The sequence below is a fragment of the Culex pipiens genome, chromosome 1, assembly GCF_016801865.2.
Source record: "Culex pipiens pallens isolate TS chromosome 1, TS_CPP_V2, whole genome shotgun sequence".
Lineage (NCBI taxonomy): Eukaryota > Metazoa > Arthropoda > Insecta > Diptera > Culicidae > Culex > Culex pipiens.
Genome location: NC_068937.1, coordinates 122,746,668 through 122,768,552, shown reverse-complemented (window position 1 = coordinate 122,768,552; position 21,885 = coordinate 122,746,668). Strand labels below are relative to the sequence as shown.

At 36.8% G+C, this 21,885-nt stretch overlaps 1 protein-coding gene across 4 annotated transcripts in view; it reads right to left on the bottom strand.

Annotated features, from left to right (window-relative positions):
• LOC120424660 (oxysterol-binding protein-related protein 8) overlaps positions 1-21,885 on the bottom strand; it is a 62,322-nt gene that overhangs the window by 29,033 nt on the left and 11,404 nt on the right. For 3 of the 4 annotated variants that reach the window (XM_039588834.2, XM_052706315.1, XM_052706320.1), the window contains exon 3: positions 7,247-7,399. The exons of the other annotated variant lie outside the window; for it this stretch is intronic. In XM_039588834.2, coding sequence (XP_039444768.2) covers positions 7,247-7,399 — 153 coding nt within the window. The remainder of the gene's footprint in view (positions 1-7,246; positions 7,400-21,885) is intronic. 4 annotated transcript variants of the gene reach the window in all.

The following is a 21,885-nucleotide window of genomic DNA, read 5'->3' as shown; positions in this document are numbered from 1 at the left end:
ATACACGAGGTTCCAACGACGAACCGCCTCCGCGAACATCTGTTGTTGAGAGCACCACCCTGTGCTGATAGTAAAAAGAAGATGACTTCTCTGCAGAATACGACCGCACGGCGATGATAATGACGATGACACATCGCAATGTTGCAGGTTTGATGTCGAAATTTGGACGAGATAGGAGAGGAAGGTCAACGCATTGCTTCTCTATTACGGACTTCAAGGTTGAGGTATCATTTGGTAACTATTCGGTCAGTGAAAGTGAAATGAACAGGTAAGTACAAGTGAATAGCGAGAAGCAGTGTAGGGGATGATTTAATGGTAAGTGTTTATCAGTCAAACTGTCACACCTGTCAATTTGGTTCAATTTCGTCAACAAACAAGTTCACGAAATTAAGCATCAAACGCCATTCAGAACTGTTTGCTGTTTCAATCAGTTCTGACCATTGACCACGCTTCCCTACGAACCGTACGTCATCGTATCGCTCATACGTCAAGCAAAATAATACCGACTCCCTCCACAAACCACCGTGCTCTGTTTGACTTGGCAATTTGGCAGTGCTGCGAATTTCGGCTACAAACGTAATCCATGTTTGAGTACATGTTGGTACTCTGTTGATTCAATTAGAAGCGCATCAGATGATGAGATTTCATCATCCGACCGAGCTGCCTTCCAGGTAGCTGAAAATTAATCCTGAGCTTCCGGGAAAGAACCGCAAAACTTTGAAGTAAGCCAAAAGCTGAAGTTGGCCAACTTGGGGGGCGAAAGGTGGCCGCAAAAAGTTTTGCAATTTTCCAGAGAACTAAAATGATTTTTTCTTTTCCCCCCAAAACGCGACATTCGAGCAACCGGTATCAAGAAAGATTATGTGCTTCGTTATTTTCTTGCAAGGCGTCATGAGCGCCGGACGGAAAATCTAACGACCGGTGGAGGTGGGAGTCCAGCTGTACAAAATAAAGTCCCCGGACTCTGATGAATGTGCATTTAAAGCGGTCTAAAAGTTGACAGCCAAAAAAATTTGGATTGTTTTGCGTAAGTAGCGGTCTACGGTGACGCGAGGAAGCTCTTAAGTGTTTTGTTCTTTATGCGGGCCAGCAGGTGGAACGGCGAAAAATATACCTTTCCAAAGCAGTTCCGCCCTGGAGCGCTAAATGCAATTCAGCGCACTTCATTACGGTTGCGGAATTTATGATTGTATTTTTAAGTGCACCCTTCATTTCGCAATTAGAATTGGATGAAAAGCGGCCGTCACCTTGACTGAGCAGTAGTAGATGGTAGGGTTATTTGTTAACATTAAGCACTTCTCTAACACGGACGTCAACATTGAGGTACCTCTGGATATCTTTTTAGGGCAGTGCTCAACTGAATCGGTAAGTACAAGTGAGAAGTGGTAGAGTGCAGTGAAAGTTGGTGTATAATCATTTGGTAAGTTATCTTCTGTCAAATCTGTCAAAATCAACTTCACGTAAAAACACACATAATTGTGCGCAGTTTCGAACATCTCTGTGTGATTACAAATTGTCAAACTACCCCGATTGAGACTATGATGCTGTCAGTTTCAGCGCTTCCTTCAGCCTCCAGGCTGGATGGTTTTGTTTCAAAAATAGCTCCAATTTACACCAACTAGGTACAGTGAGCCATTAGGTAATACCGCATAATGATTCTCACCTGACTGTGATGTGTGGCAAGCACCAACGACGGCGGTTGGAATCTAGATCGATACGGCTCACGGTGTCTCGTAAGGATTCCCTCAAAGTAGCCGTCACAAGCTGTGAGGTATTTCTTTTTTGTGGTCGTACTCTGCACGACGGGACCAAGAACTTGATTGCTTTTACAGCACGAACCAGAGTGATACACAACTGGCAGCGTCATAAATGGGTTGGATTGTTTTCTTTAGATTTTTTTGTTTCACTGCCTTTTACACTATAAAGCGTCGCAGGGACTGAAGATTGACGAGCTTAGTTATGGCTTACTTAGTGGTTTCAGCTAGTACGGCAGCAGATGTGACGAAGTCACGGGCACTGTAAAAATGATTTATTTTGAAATTCTAAATTGTTCAATAATTGAGTCATCGTAGTCATACCATGAAAGTGCCGGTACAAATCCGCGAAAAAATATCACAAATTTTGTAACAGTGGCAGAATTTTACGTCTCTCTGTTTACTTTTCGACGATGACGACGACTAGGACGCTGAAAAAGGGTTCCTATATTTGCTATAGGACGTCCTTCCATACGGATGGTACGATGACACTGGCGATGGCCTCGAATCCATGAAAAAATAGAACACACATCTCACTGGATGGTTTTTTGTGCCATTTTTCGTGCTTGACCATTTGACCTATGGACCGGCATGGTAGCATCAGATGGCGCCCTCTGGCACTGGAACTTTAATCCCACTGGGATGCCTCGTGTGGTTGACAAATTGTTGGCAAATTTTTAACACTGTGGTTCGGTTTGTTCAAATTCATCCATCTTAGAGTGATTTTAGCGAAAGAAGGACAAGTTTTAAGACAATTTAAAGGAAAACGAAGCAAAAATCAGGATCGAATCGAAAATGAAGAACGAAAAATAACCCACAACTGTATTAAAAGGTATTGTCAAAATCTACTGAAGGTTAATGCCGAAAAAGTGACGTCACAGTCTGTGGACGCGGTACGCCATCGTTGTCGCAGTTGTCATCGCTTTAAGCGGATTATATCGCAGCAAAGCTCAGACGTCCCAAGGCACAGCGGTGTCAACTACCTTCTTTTTTTCTGCTCTGCGGGGTGATACACAAACACCACCTAATGGGATAACCATGTGGCACGAGCGCTTTTCCAGGCATGGTTGACGATAGTTGGCGGAAAATTATGCTGATTTTGTTTATTAAAATTTCCTTAGGCGTCTTAATACTAAAAATGTATCCCCCTAACACGGACTTCAAAACTTAGAAGCCGTTTCTTTCCTTTGATAATTGAACTCTTCTAAAACGGACTTCAACTTTGAATACGCAAATATTATCTTTTTTTATAAAGGGTAAGTACAAGTGTAAAATGAATAAGTGAAGCTGAAATATCTTAATTAAATGGTAAGTATTTTTGTGTCAAATCTGTCAATGAAAAAAAAAGCTTCACACAGAATTTTTCGCTGTTTCAAAAAACTCTGTGGTTGAACAAAATTGCTACTTTCTTTCCACCAACTACCTCCAGCGAACAAATACCTTTACCTAAATATTCCAAACTGCCGCAGGAAATGAAACTTTGTGAGGAATTTCCGCTTCCAGTTCCATCAAAGTGCCACAGTTGGTCATTGTTGTTGCGAAGGGGGAATTGAGAGCGCACAGAGAGGTCAATTCGATACATCAAGCAAACGAACAACTTTGCAGCAGGAAATGCCTGGGCTTTCACAACATTTGCGGTTTTGCCGGTTCAGTCCGGAAATCGATTGGAAAACTGGATGACGTAACGCAGCCCGGAAAAAAGGACCCGGCATCCATCAAAAATTCCATTCCGGCGGACGAACGCTTGCAGATGAACTACGAAATCCCCAATGCGCCATCTCCATCCATCGACGTTTGCCATCAAAAATTTAAAATCAATTAGGGCTTTAGAGGCGAATCGGTCCTGAAGTTACCTTCGACGGGAGTCGATCCCATTTTGACATTCTGATCCGAGCTCGGATCAGCATTAATCCTTTCCCCCATTCATTTAAGGGGGCTTCCATAAATGACGTAATTGCAATTTTCGCCTGCAGCCAATACTGCCAGTAATTTGCATTCTTTTCAGCCCGATCAATTGGAGTGAAAAAGCTCTCGGCACAAATAAATTCCGACGCAATCTCCTGTCTGCCGCTGTAGAACTCCCAACACCATCGATATGTGAAAATCACAAGAGGAATTTTAATGTGAATTGACGCGTTCGGTATAGCGGACGGTAATTGGGTTGCGGGAGGCGTTCGTAACGGCGGCACCCTCCACAGACTGCGTCGACACGTGGTATTTTCCCGAATTGTGGTGTGGGAAGGACCACCCCCCCTCTGCATGGTGGGATTATGGCAAATGAGCGCCGAAATTGGCAGTTTTATTGACGCGAGTAGGCCGGGTTGATTGGTTTTTTGTGAATGGGTTGTTAAGGTGATGTAGAACATTGAGTTGTTTTAACCTTTGCCGAAATGTCGGGTTGAAAATTGAAACAATTACCCACTACAATCCCTATACAATTTTCGAACTAGTAGTTTTTTTTTTTTTTCAAATAAAATAAAAAAAACATCGCATTAAATATAACTCAATTCATGTTGAACAAGTAGTCAGAGTCAACAGCTAGATTTTTTTCTCCACGATTACGCCCGCCTGTCCCACAATGGCTCCTTTATTTTTTCTTCCCTAGCTTCAATTTGCCGTGAAAAAGTTATTTTCCGAGTTTGCTCTATCCTGACTTGAATAGAAGGAGACAAAAGACTCAAACAAGTAATGACCGGTTGATTTAAGCTCGGTCATTGCAGGCGGACTGGTTGTTCATTTTTCTCAAGATATAAAACGGCAACAAAAGACTTCCCTAACACGGACTTCAGAAACAAGTTACCACGACGTATAAATATAGATCTCGGACTGATATGGTTTGACTGAACCTCGTAGCAGGGAACAGGGAAAGATTTACTTTACTGAAATGGTAAGTACACAGCAACAAATCCGATGGTAAAATTGCATGCAAAAGCATGTACATCACCTTCGTTAAAAGAGACACTTAATATTACACACTGCATGTACAATTTTAGTAAAAAAAAAAGTTGCAACCGACGGGATTCAAACCGTGCAGCAACAGTAAGGACTGGCGCCTTAGCCCGCTCGGCCATCAGACCGATGAAAAATGGAAAGGATAAATGCATATATGAGCTTGACATTTCGGTCAAGTAGGTTTCCCATACTGATGGGCTACATATTTCAGGGTGTAATATTACATAGAATTTCATAAAATAATGCAAAATTTATTTAACACCCAGGCCATTTACAAGCAGCTGGATTACTACTATTTTTGCTGTGTACAAAATACAACGCTTCATCACATAGCTTTTCCCCCAGTAAGAATGTCTTCTTTTGCATCAACTTAATTATCTTTCGGACAGTTCACCGTCCCTGTCCAGAAAATATCTTAAACTTCTCTGTGCTAATCATTAGCCAAAAACGATGTTTCCTAATACCATCTTTTTGCCCTGTCACTCTGATGAAATTAAATTCGCGCGCCACTAATTGAAGCCCGGTGTGCGTCATCAAAAACGGCGCGTTCCTCTCTTTTTTTAAAGATCTTCTGTTTCGGTGCTGTTAGAGAAAATTCCCGGCAAAATAAACAAACAAACACAGACTACGTTTAATTTCCGCCCCCTCCTCAAACCGGTGCGGAAAATGCTTCACCAATAATTGTTACCTCCCTAAAGATCTCGTGAAGAAGGAGCTCTTCTTTTTTCTCGTTGTGGTTTCCAGCGACCTTCCGGGAAGATTCCGACCCAGTACAAAAAGCGAGAAAATCCGCTCATCGCATTATTTTCACTTTGTAATTAGTGCTTGTCTTAGAAAGGATCAAACGGTTATGCATGGACAACCAAGCTTCTCCATCGGAAAAATGGGCCTGAAACATTTCAAAGGAGACGCTTGGTTGATCACGATTTCTCACGTGGGCCGATGCACTCAAATTGTAATCCGATCTATCATCAGCTGAACGACTAACTGAACATTGGCAAACCACGAATCAGTCTATCATCTGCTGGTTATGGATCCACCCACGCTACGTCAGCTTTCAATCAATATCTCCCCCTCATCATCGGAAGCCATCAATTAGACGATAGTGCACGGTTGCGGTTGATTCCGTTCGAACAAGACCATGGGCTAGTGTTCCCATTTGGGTTGCAGTTCTAAGGGAGCGTTCTTTTATTACGTTACGCAAAATTTCCATACAAAACAAAATTTCCATACAAATTTTTAAAAATTAATATCCCACCCCACCTAACCCCTCCCCCCCCCCATCTGCGTTATGTAATAAAAGAATGCTCCCTAATCGACACATATCAAGTGGGGGTTGTCCCTGAGCAACCACCCTTAAATTTTCGAATTTAAAGCGTAAATATCCCTGCACAGAAAGACAAAACTAATTTTACTGTAACGTCTACGTAATTTGAAGATGTCCCTCACCAAAAATCAACATTATTGATTGACACGTGAACGAGAATTAGAACATCTGAAACGGACACATAAACCTAACCTCAAATCCACTGCTTGGAGAGACAATCGCACTCAATCAGCGTCATCGGGACTGTGACAAACTGCGTTCAGAACTGACTCTTATGCGATAGTTTACCTCGAAATCGTGTAGTTTTTGGTCGGATTAAATCGACTTTTTGTTTACTTAGCAAAGAAAGCAGGAGTATTGCGCTAAAAGGTGTTCACTAGGGTGACAAAAAAAAGTGGGAAATTTCAGAAAATTACTGGTGACACCCCCTGGCTCGATTCCTCACCTCATCCTAATACCTCTTTAGAGTTTCAATTTTACCTCATTTTAGACTGGAAAAGTAACATTACACTAGAAAAGATGTACCTATTCCCAGAGGTAATAATAGCATGATTTATGTTTTACTGTGTAGGTAAAATTAAGCATCTGTGCCAATTTTAAGTAAAATCAGTTAAGATTTAGATTGAACTGATTGAACTCAGAATCAAAAGGAAACTAGACATAAATTCTAACATCAAATCAACTACTTAGCGCAAGGTGTTCAAAAAGATCAAACAGCCATGCTCCTGGGGCTAGAATTTTCATGTTTCTCAAAAAGAATTTTTAATTGCTTCTGATTTCAAGCAATTGAAGAAGTAGAGATGAACAGTCTTAAGCATTTTTCAAATCATTTTTATTTGTTTGGAATGCAACTCTACAACATTCCAAAGTTATAATTAGGGTTTTAGTCAAATGACTATCTACGTAAGGTTTAATTATTGGCTCGTTAATAAAGACAACTAACAAGCTATTGTGTATAATACATTCACCATAACGAGTAAATAAAGTGTTTTGGTTCAGATTAGTCATTCACCATAACAAGTAAAACACTTTTCGCTAGTACGAGCATCTATCCTATACCTAAACTAAAACATCTACATAAGAAATAAACATCAACGTTAAACATGGGTTGCATAGTTTCAGGGGCATCTGGCACCGTAATAGTATCAAGGTCAACATTTCAACATGGGGACCAAAACATAAACTTAGTTTGAAAAAAAAAAATGCGCTTCACCTGGAGACGCCGGTCCCGGACTGGGGCTGAGACTCTCCATCGATGGCCGCTTGGGCAGTGGCACCATCAGCGACGTCCGGCGGCTCTTCCGATCGTCGGCCGGGGTCGGCGGGCTGACCACCGTCGTTATAGCGGCCGCTGCCGACCGGGGATCTGTACGATCCGAAACGCACACACACACACACATACAGTGATTCGACAAGAGACATTCGAGACAGTATTTTGGTAGTGGTGACGGTGAGTGGCAACGGTGGATGGTGCACCAAAAACGAAAAAAAAGAGAAGAAAATTTTACACAAAAAGAATAGAAAACATTTCAAGAACTGGAAATTTTACCCAAGAGCTTAAATAACTACATTTTTGTATGAGTGAGTATTGTGTACGCAGGACAGTTACGTGCGTGTGGGTGGTTTAGGTGTCAATACGGCAATACAATTTTCATGACCTGACAAAAAAAAAATGGCTTGCAGCTTCAAGCAACAACCAGAACGAAAACAGCCGAAAAGGTCAACAACCAACCCTGGATTGTTTTTGCTCGATAGTGAGAGAGCTTTTTTTTACTGCAAATAAACACAAGTCTTATGACATCACAGTAAAAAATTGTGTAAATTTGGAAGGTGTAATTTTGGAAGGTTGAATATTACCTCTTTTATGATGTAATTTTACCTCAATTCAGACTGAAAAAGCGACATTACACCAAAATAGTGGTAAAATTATACATTTTCAGAGGTAATATTACAATTTTTTCTGACATAAAAGATGTACCCCTTCCCAGATGTAATATTACCATGATTTTTTTTTCTGTGGATCATTTGAATAGAGGAGAGATCAGAAAAAAAGAACTATTACACCAATTAAGTGCACTACTATACAACTTTATCTTTATTTTATTTAACTTTATTTAGAACATATTTTCCGTGTAGAAAATTACCTTAAACAATTTCATTTTCTCAAAATTACACAGAAAAAAAGATTATGGTAATATTCATCAGGAAATGGTGACAGATTTTGTGGCAAAATTAATGATAAATTTTACCCCAGAAAATGATGAATTTTCATCAGTTTTTGATAAATATTAATCAGGTTCACATTTTTACACATTTTTTATGTAATATTACACAAATAAAGAGGTAATATTCAACGTACCAAATTTTCAACATTCCAAAATTCAACTTTTTTTTTCTGTGTAGTCTTAAAAATAAGCAGACCCATATCAAAGACCTCTGTCATCCAATGTGACTATCATGTTCTGGCACTGAATACCATTTGTGAGCAAATCTATGAAACATTTTTATGAAGTATAAATATTGCTGCTGCAATGATGCCAATCTGACGTAACAGCTTCAGCCGGCTTTGTGAGAGGGCTTGGTGCATATAGTGTATTATTAAGAGAACGTGCAGCATGACCCCCCCAGCTGATCCGCTTAAACTTGACCATTATCAGCACGTGGCTCGTACGAGCAGAAGGCTTTTTCGCTATCACAAACATAGAGTGGTCACTACGCCTTCAACTATGATATCACTCAGACTTGTATGGCTTGCATCAGTATGCTGGTTCCCCGTCGGATCTCCGTCAATACTCTTGACGGAAGACACCATCGCCGATTACACCGTATCGATCATCCAAAATCTGAGCACCGATCTAGAGGTCGGTATTCCGAAAGTCGTTTTCTTTGACCTCGTGGATCGAAAGAATCTATCCAAAGATGTTGGTCTGCTGAGAGTCATTCCGGATCCACAGATATCCAACGTGTCCAGGATGATACTGAGTTGTGATCTACACTGGAATCGAATCAAGGAGCTACCGTTAAAGGTAACGCTGCTTCTGCTCCAAGGAGATCCTGAAGCGTGCTTGGAGAAGCTTCGAAGCGGCTTGCGGAAATTTGATCCCAGCACCAGAATGTTAGTGATTTCCACCGGGGTCGAAAAGCAACAATACCAGATGATTCTGGGTGACTTAAACTTTGACCTACTGTTTTACGTAGATTTCAGCCAAGCGATTTCCGATTTCAAGGTATTGTTCTGACGAACTCATTTTCGTAATTTGCGACGAAACATCACAACCACCGCGAGAATGAACTCAGTGTTTACGTATATGGCAATCAAATGGGTGAACGAAACAGCTCGCATGCTGAATACCAGCTTGGAATATCTGGATCATGGATGTCACAAGTCGAACATGACCCTCAACGACGATTGTTTCATACGTTTTTTGGAAGAAAACAAGGTGGACATCGAGGCCGAGTCATATATATTTCACAAAATCGACAACAATCGCTTCACGCTTATGCCAACATTGTTGACTAGCAATTTAGTTCTTCTGGTACCGAGGTTTCAGCTTAGCATCATTGAGTTCTTCGTTTTACCATTCGATTGGAAAGTCTGGATGATCCTGTTGACACTCTTCACCACCTTAGAGGTTGTAAATCTTCTGTTTCCATCAGCGTTTCGAAACGATCCTCTTCTACTGAGTATTTGCGGTTATGAACGGTGCGATCTGAACCAAACTAAACATGTGGAAAAGACGGTGCTGTTCGCTCTTATAGTACTGATGTTCTTCATGACATGCGCCTACGAGACGAAGCTGATCTCAATGATGACCAGTCCACCAACGACCAGGGATATCCGTACAGTTCAGGACCTGATTCAGTCTAAAATGCGCATCAAGGTGAATCTTCTGATGAATATGGTTTTTGATCAATACCCGTCAATAGCTGACAAACTCGTCAACAGTACGGATAAAATTACCCATTTGGACGGGTTCCATGCTTACCCAGCTCCAGGAAAAATCGCCGAAATGTTTCTGCCCAACTTTTACGACCACGAGCTAAAACCGCAACGTTACGGGATTCTTGACCAGACCTTTTCTATGTCCGTCTATGGATTCATTCTAGCCTATCGGAGTCCGTTGGAGGAAGCTTTCCAGCGTACACTGGCCATGCTCTTTGAAGGGGGACTCTGGGATCTATGGACAGAGGAATCTTTTCACGACTTCAAGAAACAGTCAAATATAGCCCACGTCGAACCTGATCAAATATTACATTTCGTGGACTTGATTCCGGCACTGCTGGCGCTAGGAATTGGGATGACTGCAGGCGGCATTACTTTGGTTGGTGAGCTTGCCATCGCAGTCGCAATGAAAATTGCCAAAAAAAGAAACGATGGTAAAAGTTTGGAAAAGTTGATAAAAGATATGATGAAAAGTAATAAGTTATCTTAAAATGTATTCAGCAATAAATAGATACAATTTTTTCGAGGTAATCTTTATTTTAACATACAACCTTCAACATTTTAACGGCAAATTCTGCTACGAAACCAATATCAAACCAAACCAAACCAATGCAATCCAACCAAATACCAACGCTAACCATGCGGGGAGTACTTCCGTAAAGTATAATATCTCATCCGGCTCGGAACTAACGATTTTGAACAGTTTCTTACACGACGAAAATGAATCCTCGGTCCAGATATCCCAGAGTCCACTCTCGATGCAGCTGGCTAATGTATGGCCAAGCACTTCTTCCAGAGGACTCTACCAGGCCAGAAAAAACAAACATCGAAAACGTCTGGTCCAGAATACCGTGACGGTTCATCTTCTGTTCGCGATTGTAATACGCTGGAAGAAATGTTTCCGCCAACCTTCCAAGACAAACGTAAGCATGGACTCCGTCCAGCTCGGTCAGCAAATCGGTACTGTTGACAAGAATGTCCCTCAGCATTGGGTAGTAATCAAACAGAGAGTTCATCAACAGATTAACCTTGATGCCCACTCCCGAGTTGAGCAAATCTTGAATTGTCCTTATGTTCCCAGCAATCGGTGGGCAGGACATCAGCGAGATCAACTTTGTCTCGTAAGCGCATGTTGTGGAGAACATCAACACAATAACCGCAAGTAATATCAGCTTTTCCCAACGCTTGGTTTTGTTCAGATCTCAGCGTTCAAAGCCGCAAACACTACTTAATCCACCCTTAGGTGATTGGTGCCTTCCTCACATTTAGAGGGTTACCTATCTTCTAATTACCGATAGGTCGCATGATAGATCCGGACAACGTTTTCATCAAAATATCTGAGATCCGGCCTCTAAAAAGTGCATAAACTTACTTAAGTGCTTATAACTTTTGATAGGGTTGTCAGATCTGCAATCTCTTGAAATCGTTGGAAAGGTCTTCTAATTACCTATCATCTAATTACCGATAGGTCGCATGATATATCCGGACAACGTTCTCATCAAAATATTTGAGATCCGGCCTCCAAAAAGTGCATAAATAACACTTAATTGCCAATAACTTTTGATAGGGTTGTCAGATCTTCAATCATTTGAACTCGTTGGAATGGTATTTCGAATACCTTTCTTAAAGTGTATAACATGACGGGGTTTCTTACAAAAACCACCCTTTTTACAATCTTCCGGACTTTTGTTAAAATCGCATAACCATTGAAGTACTTAACTAAACTTAATAATTTTCAATAGCGACTTATGGGACCCCACGACGGATCGAATGAGACCAAAACGGTCCAAATCGGTTCAGCCAGTGCCGAGATAACCCAGTGCAAATTGTTTTGATCAACATCCCACCACACACACAGACATTTGCTCAGCATTTGATTCTGAGTCGATATGTATACATGAAGGTGGGTCTAGGAAGTCAAATTAAGAATTTCGTTTTTCGAGTGATTTTATAGCCTTTCCTTTGTAAGGTGAGGAAGGCAAAAACATTGCCAAAAGGATAACTGAAACTTTCCAATCGAAAGGTAATACGAAAAATTCAAAGTTACTAAACAGAATCTTTGGAACCAAAAGAACTACGCTGCTGGTTAATGACGTTGGCATAAAGGTGAAGCGATCTTTTAGCATTTCATGCAAAATGAAAGACTGCCTCGATGTCCACCTTGTTTTCTTCCAAAAAACGTATGAAGCAATAGTCGTTTAGGGTCATGTTCGACTTGTGACGTCCATGATCCAGATATTCTTAACTTGTATTCATCAAACGAGCTGTTTCCGCAAGGTCAAAGAACACGACTTTCAGAATACCGACGTCAATAGCAGTGTCTAAAAATTGGATGACTGCTGTTGAGTAGTCAGCGAAAAAGTCCTCTTCCGAATTCATATGCGAAGAATTTGTAAGAACGCAGGTGACCACGGGTAGCCAGATAAGTCTAGCCAGGATCATTGTTGCAGCTAGGTCATGTTTCAAAAGTTCGTTACAAAACATAACCTCAAGTCCATTAACCGACCATCGAGAGAAAGCTTAAACTGCGAAAATCCCTGTGGAAAAGGGCAAAACTTTACCCATTTCACTAGTTTCGACAAAGTCAAACAACCGTCGCGGGACTTGTTAGTGCGGGGGTTGAAAAACTAGGTCGCACGCACACCCACAAACTAACGAAACCAATCATTTTACCACCGCCGTTGGGGTAGCTTTATCGATGTGTTTGTTTTTTTTTTTTCAATCGAGGACATCGCAAACTGAATCCGGACACTTTACCCATGGACTATTGGATCTGAAACGTTAAACTTTTTTTTAAGTATTAAAAGTCATCAAAATGTAACAGTTTTACCCGAAACTGAGTAATATCAAAATTTGTGTTTAATTTGTTTCAAGCTGAGCTTCAGATCTTTTTGTTAGTGTATACTTAAATTGCGTGTGAAAGGGAGGTCCTTGCAAAAATAGAAGATCCATTAGAGAATTCCCGCAGCGAAAGTTACATGTTTGGAGCCAATAACCCTAAAAGGTTTTACCGCACGCACCGTGTGGTTCGATTCGGCAAAAGCTTCAATCTCACTCTTTATGTTTCAGCAAAACTTATCGATTTGAATGTTAAAAAATCCCTTAAAATGACATTAAAAACCAAAAAAAAGTTAAGGAATAAATTCTTCTTTATTGAAGGGTAACCCTATTGAGCAATTCTCTAGGAAGTCGGCCGATTTTGCGAATATTTTTTTTATTTGGATCAAACTTTGTGGGGGCCTTCCATATGATCAAAGAAGCCATTTTGTTTCATTGGTTCACCCATAAAGGTCTCCGTACAATTTTAACAGCTATCCATACAAAAATGGTACGTAATTACGAAAATCTGTATCTTTTAAATGAACTTTCTGATCGATTTGGTGTCTTGGGCAAATTTGCAAGTATTGATAAGGATTTTCAGAAGAAAAAGAAATAATTTCCCGAAATCGTTTTTTATTTATTTTTGAAATTTATGATATTTTATGGTTTTTTTGAATTTTGAACCATATTTGAAAACTATTTTTCGAAAAGTTGCAAATGTTTTCAAAATCGAATACATTGTCGTTCAAATCGAAAAAAGGAAGACGATTTTGGAAACATTTCAATGTTGTCAAATTCCACGACACATAGTTATCGGATTTGCTTACAGGATTTCTATCCGTGTAATGGTCCAATTTTCAATGTTCAAAAATGAAACATTTGATATTTTGATATATTGTTATCAAGACTAACATTTCAAAAGAACGTAATATTGAATAAGCGAAGATATTTTTTTCCCGCTAAATTTGCTCCTCAGACTACTGTGCACTGTGCAATGATCCATGTCGTTCAGAAAGCAATGAATGGCAATATGCTTCTGAAAATGCGTGTCAATCCAGCCTTCACGCAAAGCTTTTCAAAATCATCATTACCAGCAAGAAGCTTTCTTATCATAACTAACCTCTTAACCAAGTACTTGAGCGCCACCTCCCACCACTCGAAAGCCATCACCAAACTAACACACCACCGATAATTATCCCCTCATAATTACGTAATTCCACGCCGGTCTGCTCCGGATGATGAGCCAGCGAGGGCCTGCTTCCTACCCTTGAAGGTAAAGGTAGAGGAAAAAGGTGTGTTTAAATGTGGTTTTACTTAATTGGACCACTTCTCCGAGCCACTGCGCGGGCCGGTTCTTCCGGAACACCCCGCAAGAGGGTTAATTTATGGGTTCCGCCAGCAATCTCGATTAACCAGCGTCGTTTGCACTTTCACGCGTGCCCGCGCTGGACAGCTGGACGGACTGGTTGGTGCGCTATGTTCTTTTAAAGACAGAGAGGTTTAAACTATGTTCAGAGTCAAAAGAAGCTACACAGAATTTGCAAGGCAGTGGAAGCCCCGCAGCTCCCATTGTCAATCCGAGTTAATCTCACTCGCCGTGGGGGATTGCTAAACCCGGGGGCATGGAAAGCAAAAGCCAGGAGACAGTTTCCAGCTAATGTCGTGAATAATTGATGAACGCCGTGGCCTCTAAACGACGGTTTGCGTGTCACTGGAGCGGAAACTGGTGCTAAATGCTCCAGTTTATAGCTTTGACTAAGGTCTGGATAGGACAGATTTTCATGTTTTATGCAATACCGTAAACCGGGGTGACATTGATATGATTTTAATGTATGTTTGGATTATTTATCTACTGGTAAGGTTTTTCTCAACGTCGCCATGTCGCAAGAAAAGAAAATAGTGTTTTCCTTGTCACCGAACAAAACCAAGCGAATTTAACCAATTAATGTTTATACATATTTAGTTTACTAGGTTTATAAGCTGGGTCGATTTGCATGAAACTTTGTCCTAACTTTTAACTTTTGTCCTTGATCACGAACCCGAGGTCCATTTTTCGATATCTCGTGACGGAGGGGCTTTATTTTGTAAAATCTGGGTGATGAATAGCGAGAATGCGTAACGTGATTTTCGAACGATCCCTCTTTGTTTACATCGACAAAGTAGGAGGCTGTTCAAGCTCAAGCATGATTTTTTTTTCTTACGGATAAATGAGCTGTTTTATAATCAGTCGAATGTGTTTTGTTTTTTTTCTGGTTTTTGTAATTTTTTGCTGGAAAATTGTATGTGTTTTCAAGTTTCGATCGGTTAGAAGAGGTTTTCCTTTTTTTCAACTTTCTTAAGATTTCTTGACTTCAACTCCAGGTCCTCAAAAGCCAACCATTAATCATTCATGCAAAAAAGAAAAAAAAAATTAATGATCGATAACAATACTCTCTACTATAGACGAATCCAGTATGATATGGCCGCTAGGTGGCCAATGGTGTTAGAAATGACAGCTTCTATGTATTTGAATATAAGAGCTCAGAAAAACTTCATTTTTCGCAATTCGCAATTTCGCAATTTTCAGTGTAAGAACGGGCCTTGACCGATCTTATGCACCAGGTTCCCGACGAACACGCACTGCCCTTACACCTACATCTCACCCTTGCTCTGAGTCAGTACGAGCAGCACGCTAGAACACGCTTTGAGTGTTCGTGCCAGGCATGCACACCTTCTTTTCCGGTTACGCATTTTAACTCGGCCGGGGGTGGTACATTACGTAGGGTTTGATGTAAGTATAAGCGCCTAACCATTTATAGTGTGCCTATCAACTTTCATTAAAGCAAAAACTGTTATATTTTTAGTTTGAATTCAAAAACTAATTGTTATTTACTGTGTATTGTTTTCTCCTGAAATCTCCCCTATTGTTGAGTCGTGTTTATCTGTTGCTATTTCTTTTGTCGCGGTGTTTTGTTACAATATTTTGGTCCTAAGCATTTTAGAAAAGTTTTTCAAAAGTACAATAGTAATATTTGTGTTAATCCTTTAATCATTCCATAAATTGAGTAAGGGCTTGAACCTCACTTGCTTAAGAAAAAGGTGAAGTTTCAAAACAATGGACAGTGAAGGAATCAATAGTAAAAGGAAGATAGTAATTTATGAAGTAGGTATATAAATTAACAATAGTTAATAAAAAGAGGTAACAAACAAGCTTAGATTGTATTGAGAGCAATCTACAGGGAAGATGAGAAATTTTTCAAATAGATAAATAAAGAAAAGGCATATGATAAACAGAATTGACATCGCTGCCAAATTAAGGGAAGGCAGACAGTTTGTTACAGCAGCATCAATCGGTAAAATAGAGTGGAAAAGCGTTGAGAAATAAGAGAATCAAATAAGTAAAATCGAAATCAAACGGAGGATAGTAAGCAGAAGCCGTTTTAGAAAATCAGTGAAACAAAATGAACAGAAGATAGCTGTTAGCTGAAATGGAAAGAAGAGAAACCCCGTTCTGCGATGCACAGGTACATCCACAGCAGTTGACTCAACATACTGCGAATCAAAACAATACCGTCTACAATCACAAATTACTTCCCTTTCCCACATTGACGCGCCCCTTTCTTCTAGCCGTCTCTACTCTGACCCTCGCTGGTCAAAGGTTTACGAATCGTTTCCACAGGCCACCAGCTAGGTTACACCTTGTCATCATGATGACTAAACCAAGCCAACGTGGAGGTAAGAAAATAGGACACTTGCAAGGAACCAGAGCCATGCTGTTTTGTCCAAACAGCACTACGGATGTAGTTGGGCTCCTTCCGGGATGTTCCTCGCCTAGGTGTGTCAACCGACGAGTATCATCAGTATCATGCACCCTTGGCCTGCAGAAAAACTTCATTTTTAAGCAATAAAATGATTATTTATGATAAAAGTAGGTGAGCAATTCTCTGAGATTTCGGGCATTCGATTTTTTTTTGTATTTTTAAATCCGGCTAAAACTTTTTTGGTGCCTTCGTTTGAAATGTTAGTCTTGATTTTAAATTTTTGAAAATATTTTTTTCGAAAAGATCGGAAAATTTTACGAATGTTTCATATTTTAACATTGTAAATCGGACCATTAGTTGCTGAGATATCGACATTAAAAAATGGTGGGTTGTTTGGGTGAGACTTAGAAAACATCAATTTTCCTGTCTTTTAACCCTTGCATGGCAATATCTCAGCAACTAAGGGTCGTATCAACAAAGTCCGAAAAAGCAAAATATAGAGAGTTTTCTCAGCTTTTCAAAAATATTTTTTTCAGTAGTTGGCAAACATGAGCACTATTTTAAAAAAATTAAAAACTGCGACGGTTTTCAAAAACGTTACCAAAAAATGGATTTAACTTGAAAACGGTGCACTTTATCAAAAAATCACTGAAGTACTTTTTGATTGCAAATTCGATTTTACATCGAAAAATGAAGTTGAAAAATTTTTGCGACCAATATTTCAATTTTTTGAAAAAATCTGTATTGATTCAAAAAATCATAACTCGGTCAAAGATTTTTTGCCCATTCTGGAAATTTCTGAAAAGTTGGCATTTTATGTCCTCTAAAACATATCAAAAAATAAAAAAAAATTAAAAATAGTGTTTGTTTTGCAAATCAAGTTTTAGTGACAAAAAGTTAAATTAAAAATCACCAAATTTTTTTTACCGTGTATTATTTTTTTCCAGTGTAGTCCATATCCATACCTACAACTTTGCCGAAGACACCAAATCGATCAAAAATTTCCATCAAAAGATACAGATTTTTGAATTTTCACATATCATTTTTGTATGGACAGCTGCCAAATTTGTATGGAAAATTATATGCAGGGTTGTTACGGAAAAGTCGAGAAAAAATCCGCGCCAGATCCGCGCCGACCCCAAAACCCAATCCGCGCGAAATCCGCGCCATATAAAAAAAAATCGCGACAAACAAAGAAGAGAGTAACATAATGAATGAAATTTTAAACGAAAAAAGAATAATACAGAAGGCATTTGGATCAGTACCGTTGATCAGTTGTGGATTCATACCCCACCTGTATCAAATGAAACCATTTTTGCCATTTTTGAAACAATATTAGCATTTTTTTGCAACACATCTGATATCGTTTCTTTAAAAACAAATTCAGGAAAAAAAATTAAATTCGAAAATTTAAAAAAATTTAAACCATAAAATAAATCACCAATTTATTAAATCTAGGGATTTACTACTTTCTCGCCAAAACTTTACTCTGGAAAATCGAAACACGAAATTTCTATTATTTTCTTCTCTAAATTTTTCTAAACAAAAATATGACTCCAAAAATGATCCGAACTAAAAAAACGGCAAAATTTTTTTATTAACTTAAAAATTTAATAATTGAATAATTTAATAATTTAATCATTAAATAATTAAATAATTAAATAATTAAATAATTAAACAATTAAATTATTAAATAATTCAATAATTTAATAATTTAATAATTTAATAATTTAACAATTTAATAATTTAATAATTTAATAATTTAATAATTTAACAATTTAATAATTTAATAATTTAATAATTTAATAATTTAATAATTTAATAATTTAATAATTTAATTATTTAATAATTTAATAATTTAATAATTTAATAATTTAATAATTTAATAATTTAATAATTTAATAACTTAATAATTTAATAACTTAATAATTTAATAATTTAATAATTTAATAATTTAATAATTTAATAATTTAATAATTTAATAATTTAATAATTTAATAATTTAATAATTTAATAATTTAATAATTGAATAATTGAATAATTGAATAATTGAATAATTGAATAATTGAATAATTGAATAATTGAATAATTGAATAATTGAATAATTGAATAATTTAATAATTTAATAATTTAATAATTTAATAATTTAATAATTTAATAATTTAATAATTTAATAATTTAATAATTTAATAATTTAATAATTTAATAATTTAATAATTTAATAATTTAATAATTTAAAAATTTAATAATTTAATAATTTAATAATTTAATAATTTAATAATTTAATAATTTAATAATTTAATAATTTAATAATTTAATAATTTAATAATTTAATAATTTAATAATTTAATAATTTAATAATTTAATAATTTAATAATTTAATAATTTAATAATTTAATAATTTAATAATTTAATAATTTAATAATTTAATGATTTAATAATTTAATGATTTAATAATTTAATAATTTGATAATTTAATAATTTAATAATTTAATAATTTAATAATTTAATAATTTAATAATTTAATAATTTAATAATTTAATAATTTATTAATTAAATAATTTAATAATTTAATTATTTAATAATTTAATAATTTAATAATTTAATAATTTAATAATTTAATGATTTAATAATTTAATGATTTAATAATTTAATTATTTAATTATTTAATTATTTAATTATTTAATTATTTAAAAATTTAATGATTTAATAATTTCATAATTTCATAATTTCATTATTTATTTATTTAAAAATTTAATAATTTAAAAATTTATTTTTTAAATAATTAATTAATTTAATAAAATTAATTAATTAAATAATTTAAAAATTTGATAACTTAAGAACTTTCTTAAAAAAATAAAAATTAACAAAAAAATCAATTGCAATATTTTCGTAATTTTTCAATTTAATAATTCGTACTTTTTCACGTTTTTTGAGTCTGTAAGTTTTGATAATTTCAAATTGTGAATTAGTTATGTTTCGTTTTTTATTTCAAATTGTTGAATTCCAAATTTCTTATTTTTTAATTTTAACATTACATTTCGCTTTTAGACGGAGATTTTATCAGATTTCTAAGTGGATTTCGTCATGTTGTGATAATTGGGAGTAGAATCAATTCTACCTGAATCAGAGTGGCAACAGAATTTTTATTTTTTTCAATAAACCAAAAATTTAAAATTTTAATTTTTATATTGAAAAAACATAACAAATCTTAAAAATTTTATAGCTTAAATTTTTAAAATTCTGTAATTTTTTTTAATTTTGTTAATTTGATTTTAATAAAATTGGTATTTATTAGTAGATGTTTTAAAAATAATGAGTTGAAATGTTATGTTAAATTAATATAACAAATCTCAATACATAAAAAAATCGCTCCTTGAAGATTATTTCAAAGTTTTGTATAAAAAAAAAAACAATCAATAATTTTTAGAAGAAAATTTTCTTCATTAACAATTTCTTAGAAATTGATGTTTTCGCACTCAACGAAAAAGATTGAATTTATGTAATTCCTAATAATATTTTCCTTTGTAATTTGAAAGAAATTCTATTGTTCTCAATTATTTTGTTTATCAAAATTGCTATCCGCGCGAAATCCGCGCCTGAGCAAAATAAGCCAGCAAATCCGCGCCAGATCCGCGCGATACGCGCCATCCGCGCCATCCGCGCGATCCGCGCCGTCCGTAACAACCCTGTATATGGACAAACTAATGATGCAAAATGGCTTCTTTGGGCATACCGAAGGCACCAAAAAAGTTTCAGCCGGATTAAAAAATACGAAAATTAAAATTAAAGAAAAAATACCGATTCCGTAGAGAACTGCTTAGGTATTAATTGATTAGTTGTACAAAATGTGTCTAGAATCACGGGATTGAAACTCGTCTGAAAAACCTGTATCATTTTCTCAATCAAAACGGTGGCGCCGCGTGGTGGTAGCTGCCCTGTTTATTACACTGTGAAATTATCCATGGAAAATCCAAGGAACCAAAAGGTGACAGAAATGTCCGCCCAAAAGGGGTGCTGCAAAAAACCTTTTATTTTAAAAAAAAAATCCCAACAAATCAGCAACGAATTACAAGTTTGATAGTCAAACTACACTTAAAAGTTGGTTTTGTTATTTGTTTTTGCAAAACCGCATATTTTTTAACACAAGTGCCAAAAATCTTCGTAACTACCTTTTGCCTCTTGGTGGCGCTTTGTGTTAGTATGTGTGTGGTCGATATTTGCGGACGTGCACGCAGAACACAAAACAGTGAGAGCTAGCGAAAATGCCTCACTTTCTTCTGATACAAGTCGCCATATTGAAATTGCTTGAAGATTCATACCCGTGCTAGAATGCTTTAAAGATAAAAACTGTTTGAGAAATTTGCAATCGAGATAGGTACACCATTCGATTCAGCAGGAATTTTGTACACCAAAATATATAGTTTTCATATGTTAAGTATTTGATTTTAAAAGAAAATTAACAAAAAGTATGAAAATCGAGACATTTAATATGGGAGCTGTCAAATCTCTCACCATCAAAAAGCAGCGTTGAGCATTCGCTTGATTTGTCTATTGGCGAACAGTAAATTGGTTCCACTTTAACAGTTCAAAATTGAGGCTGTTTTGCGAACCACTATTCAGCACCAAGATCATAACTTCTCCAGATAAAAAAGTAACTTTTAGGTGCTTATAACTTGAAAATGGTGAACTGATATCCAACATTAATAACTTTCACAATGTTGTCAAAAAAAACAACAAATGTGGTGATCGTTTCTCTTCAAGATTCAATTCGCCTTGTAAAGAAAGATAGTATGGAAATTTATGTTAAAAAGTAATTGTAACGACTTTGCAACTGAGGCACCTTTACTTTTCCAGGATGTTCCTCTTATATTTTATAAGTTCAAATGTTGTGGGATTCTTTCTATTAACGATTTAAAGTATTTTTTTAAAAAAAAAAACTACATAAAAGTGTTATGACTTAGTACATGAGTCTTCACAAAAAAGGTTACAGTATAAAAAGCTGTAAGTTAATATTAGCATTTCATACCATATTATTTATTCCACTTAAACCACCAGCAACAACCTCAATACTATTGCTGCTTAACCTCGCCCATAAACTTTGGCACAGGTTAATTAGCGGCAGATTAAGGCCCACCAATGAAAGTCTAATAATTCGTCTCCACAACCTTGACTGGCACCGCAAGCCCTTCAACCCCGAACCAACGGATGACCGTGGCCAACCACCCAGAAATCCCCACACCGAAATTCAACCCAGCTATAAGGTGGCGCCAAAGATCCTGCCCGGCTTCTTTTCTACTTCCCTGGGCTGAAACAGCTGAATAATCGCCCGGAGGCAAATTATTGCAC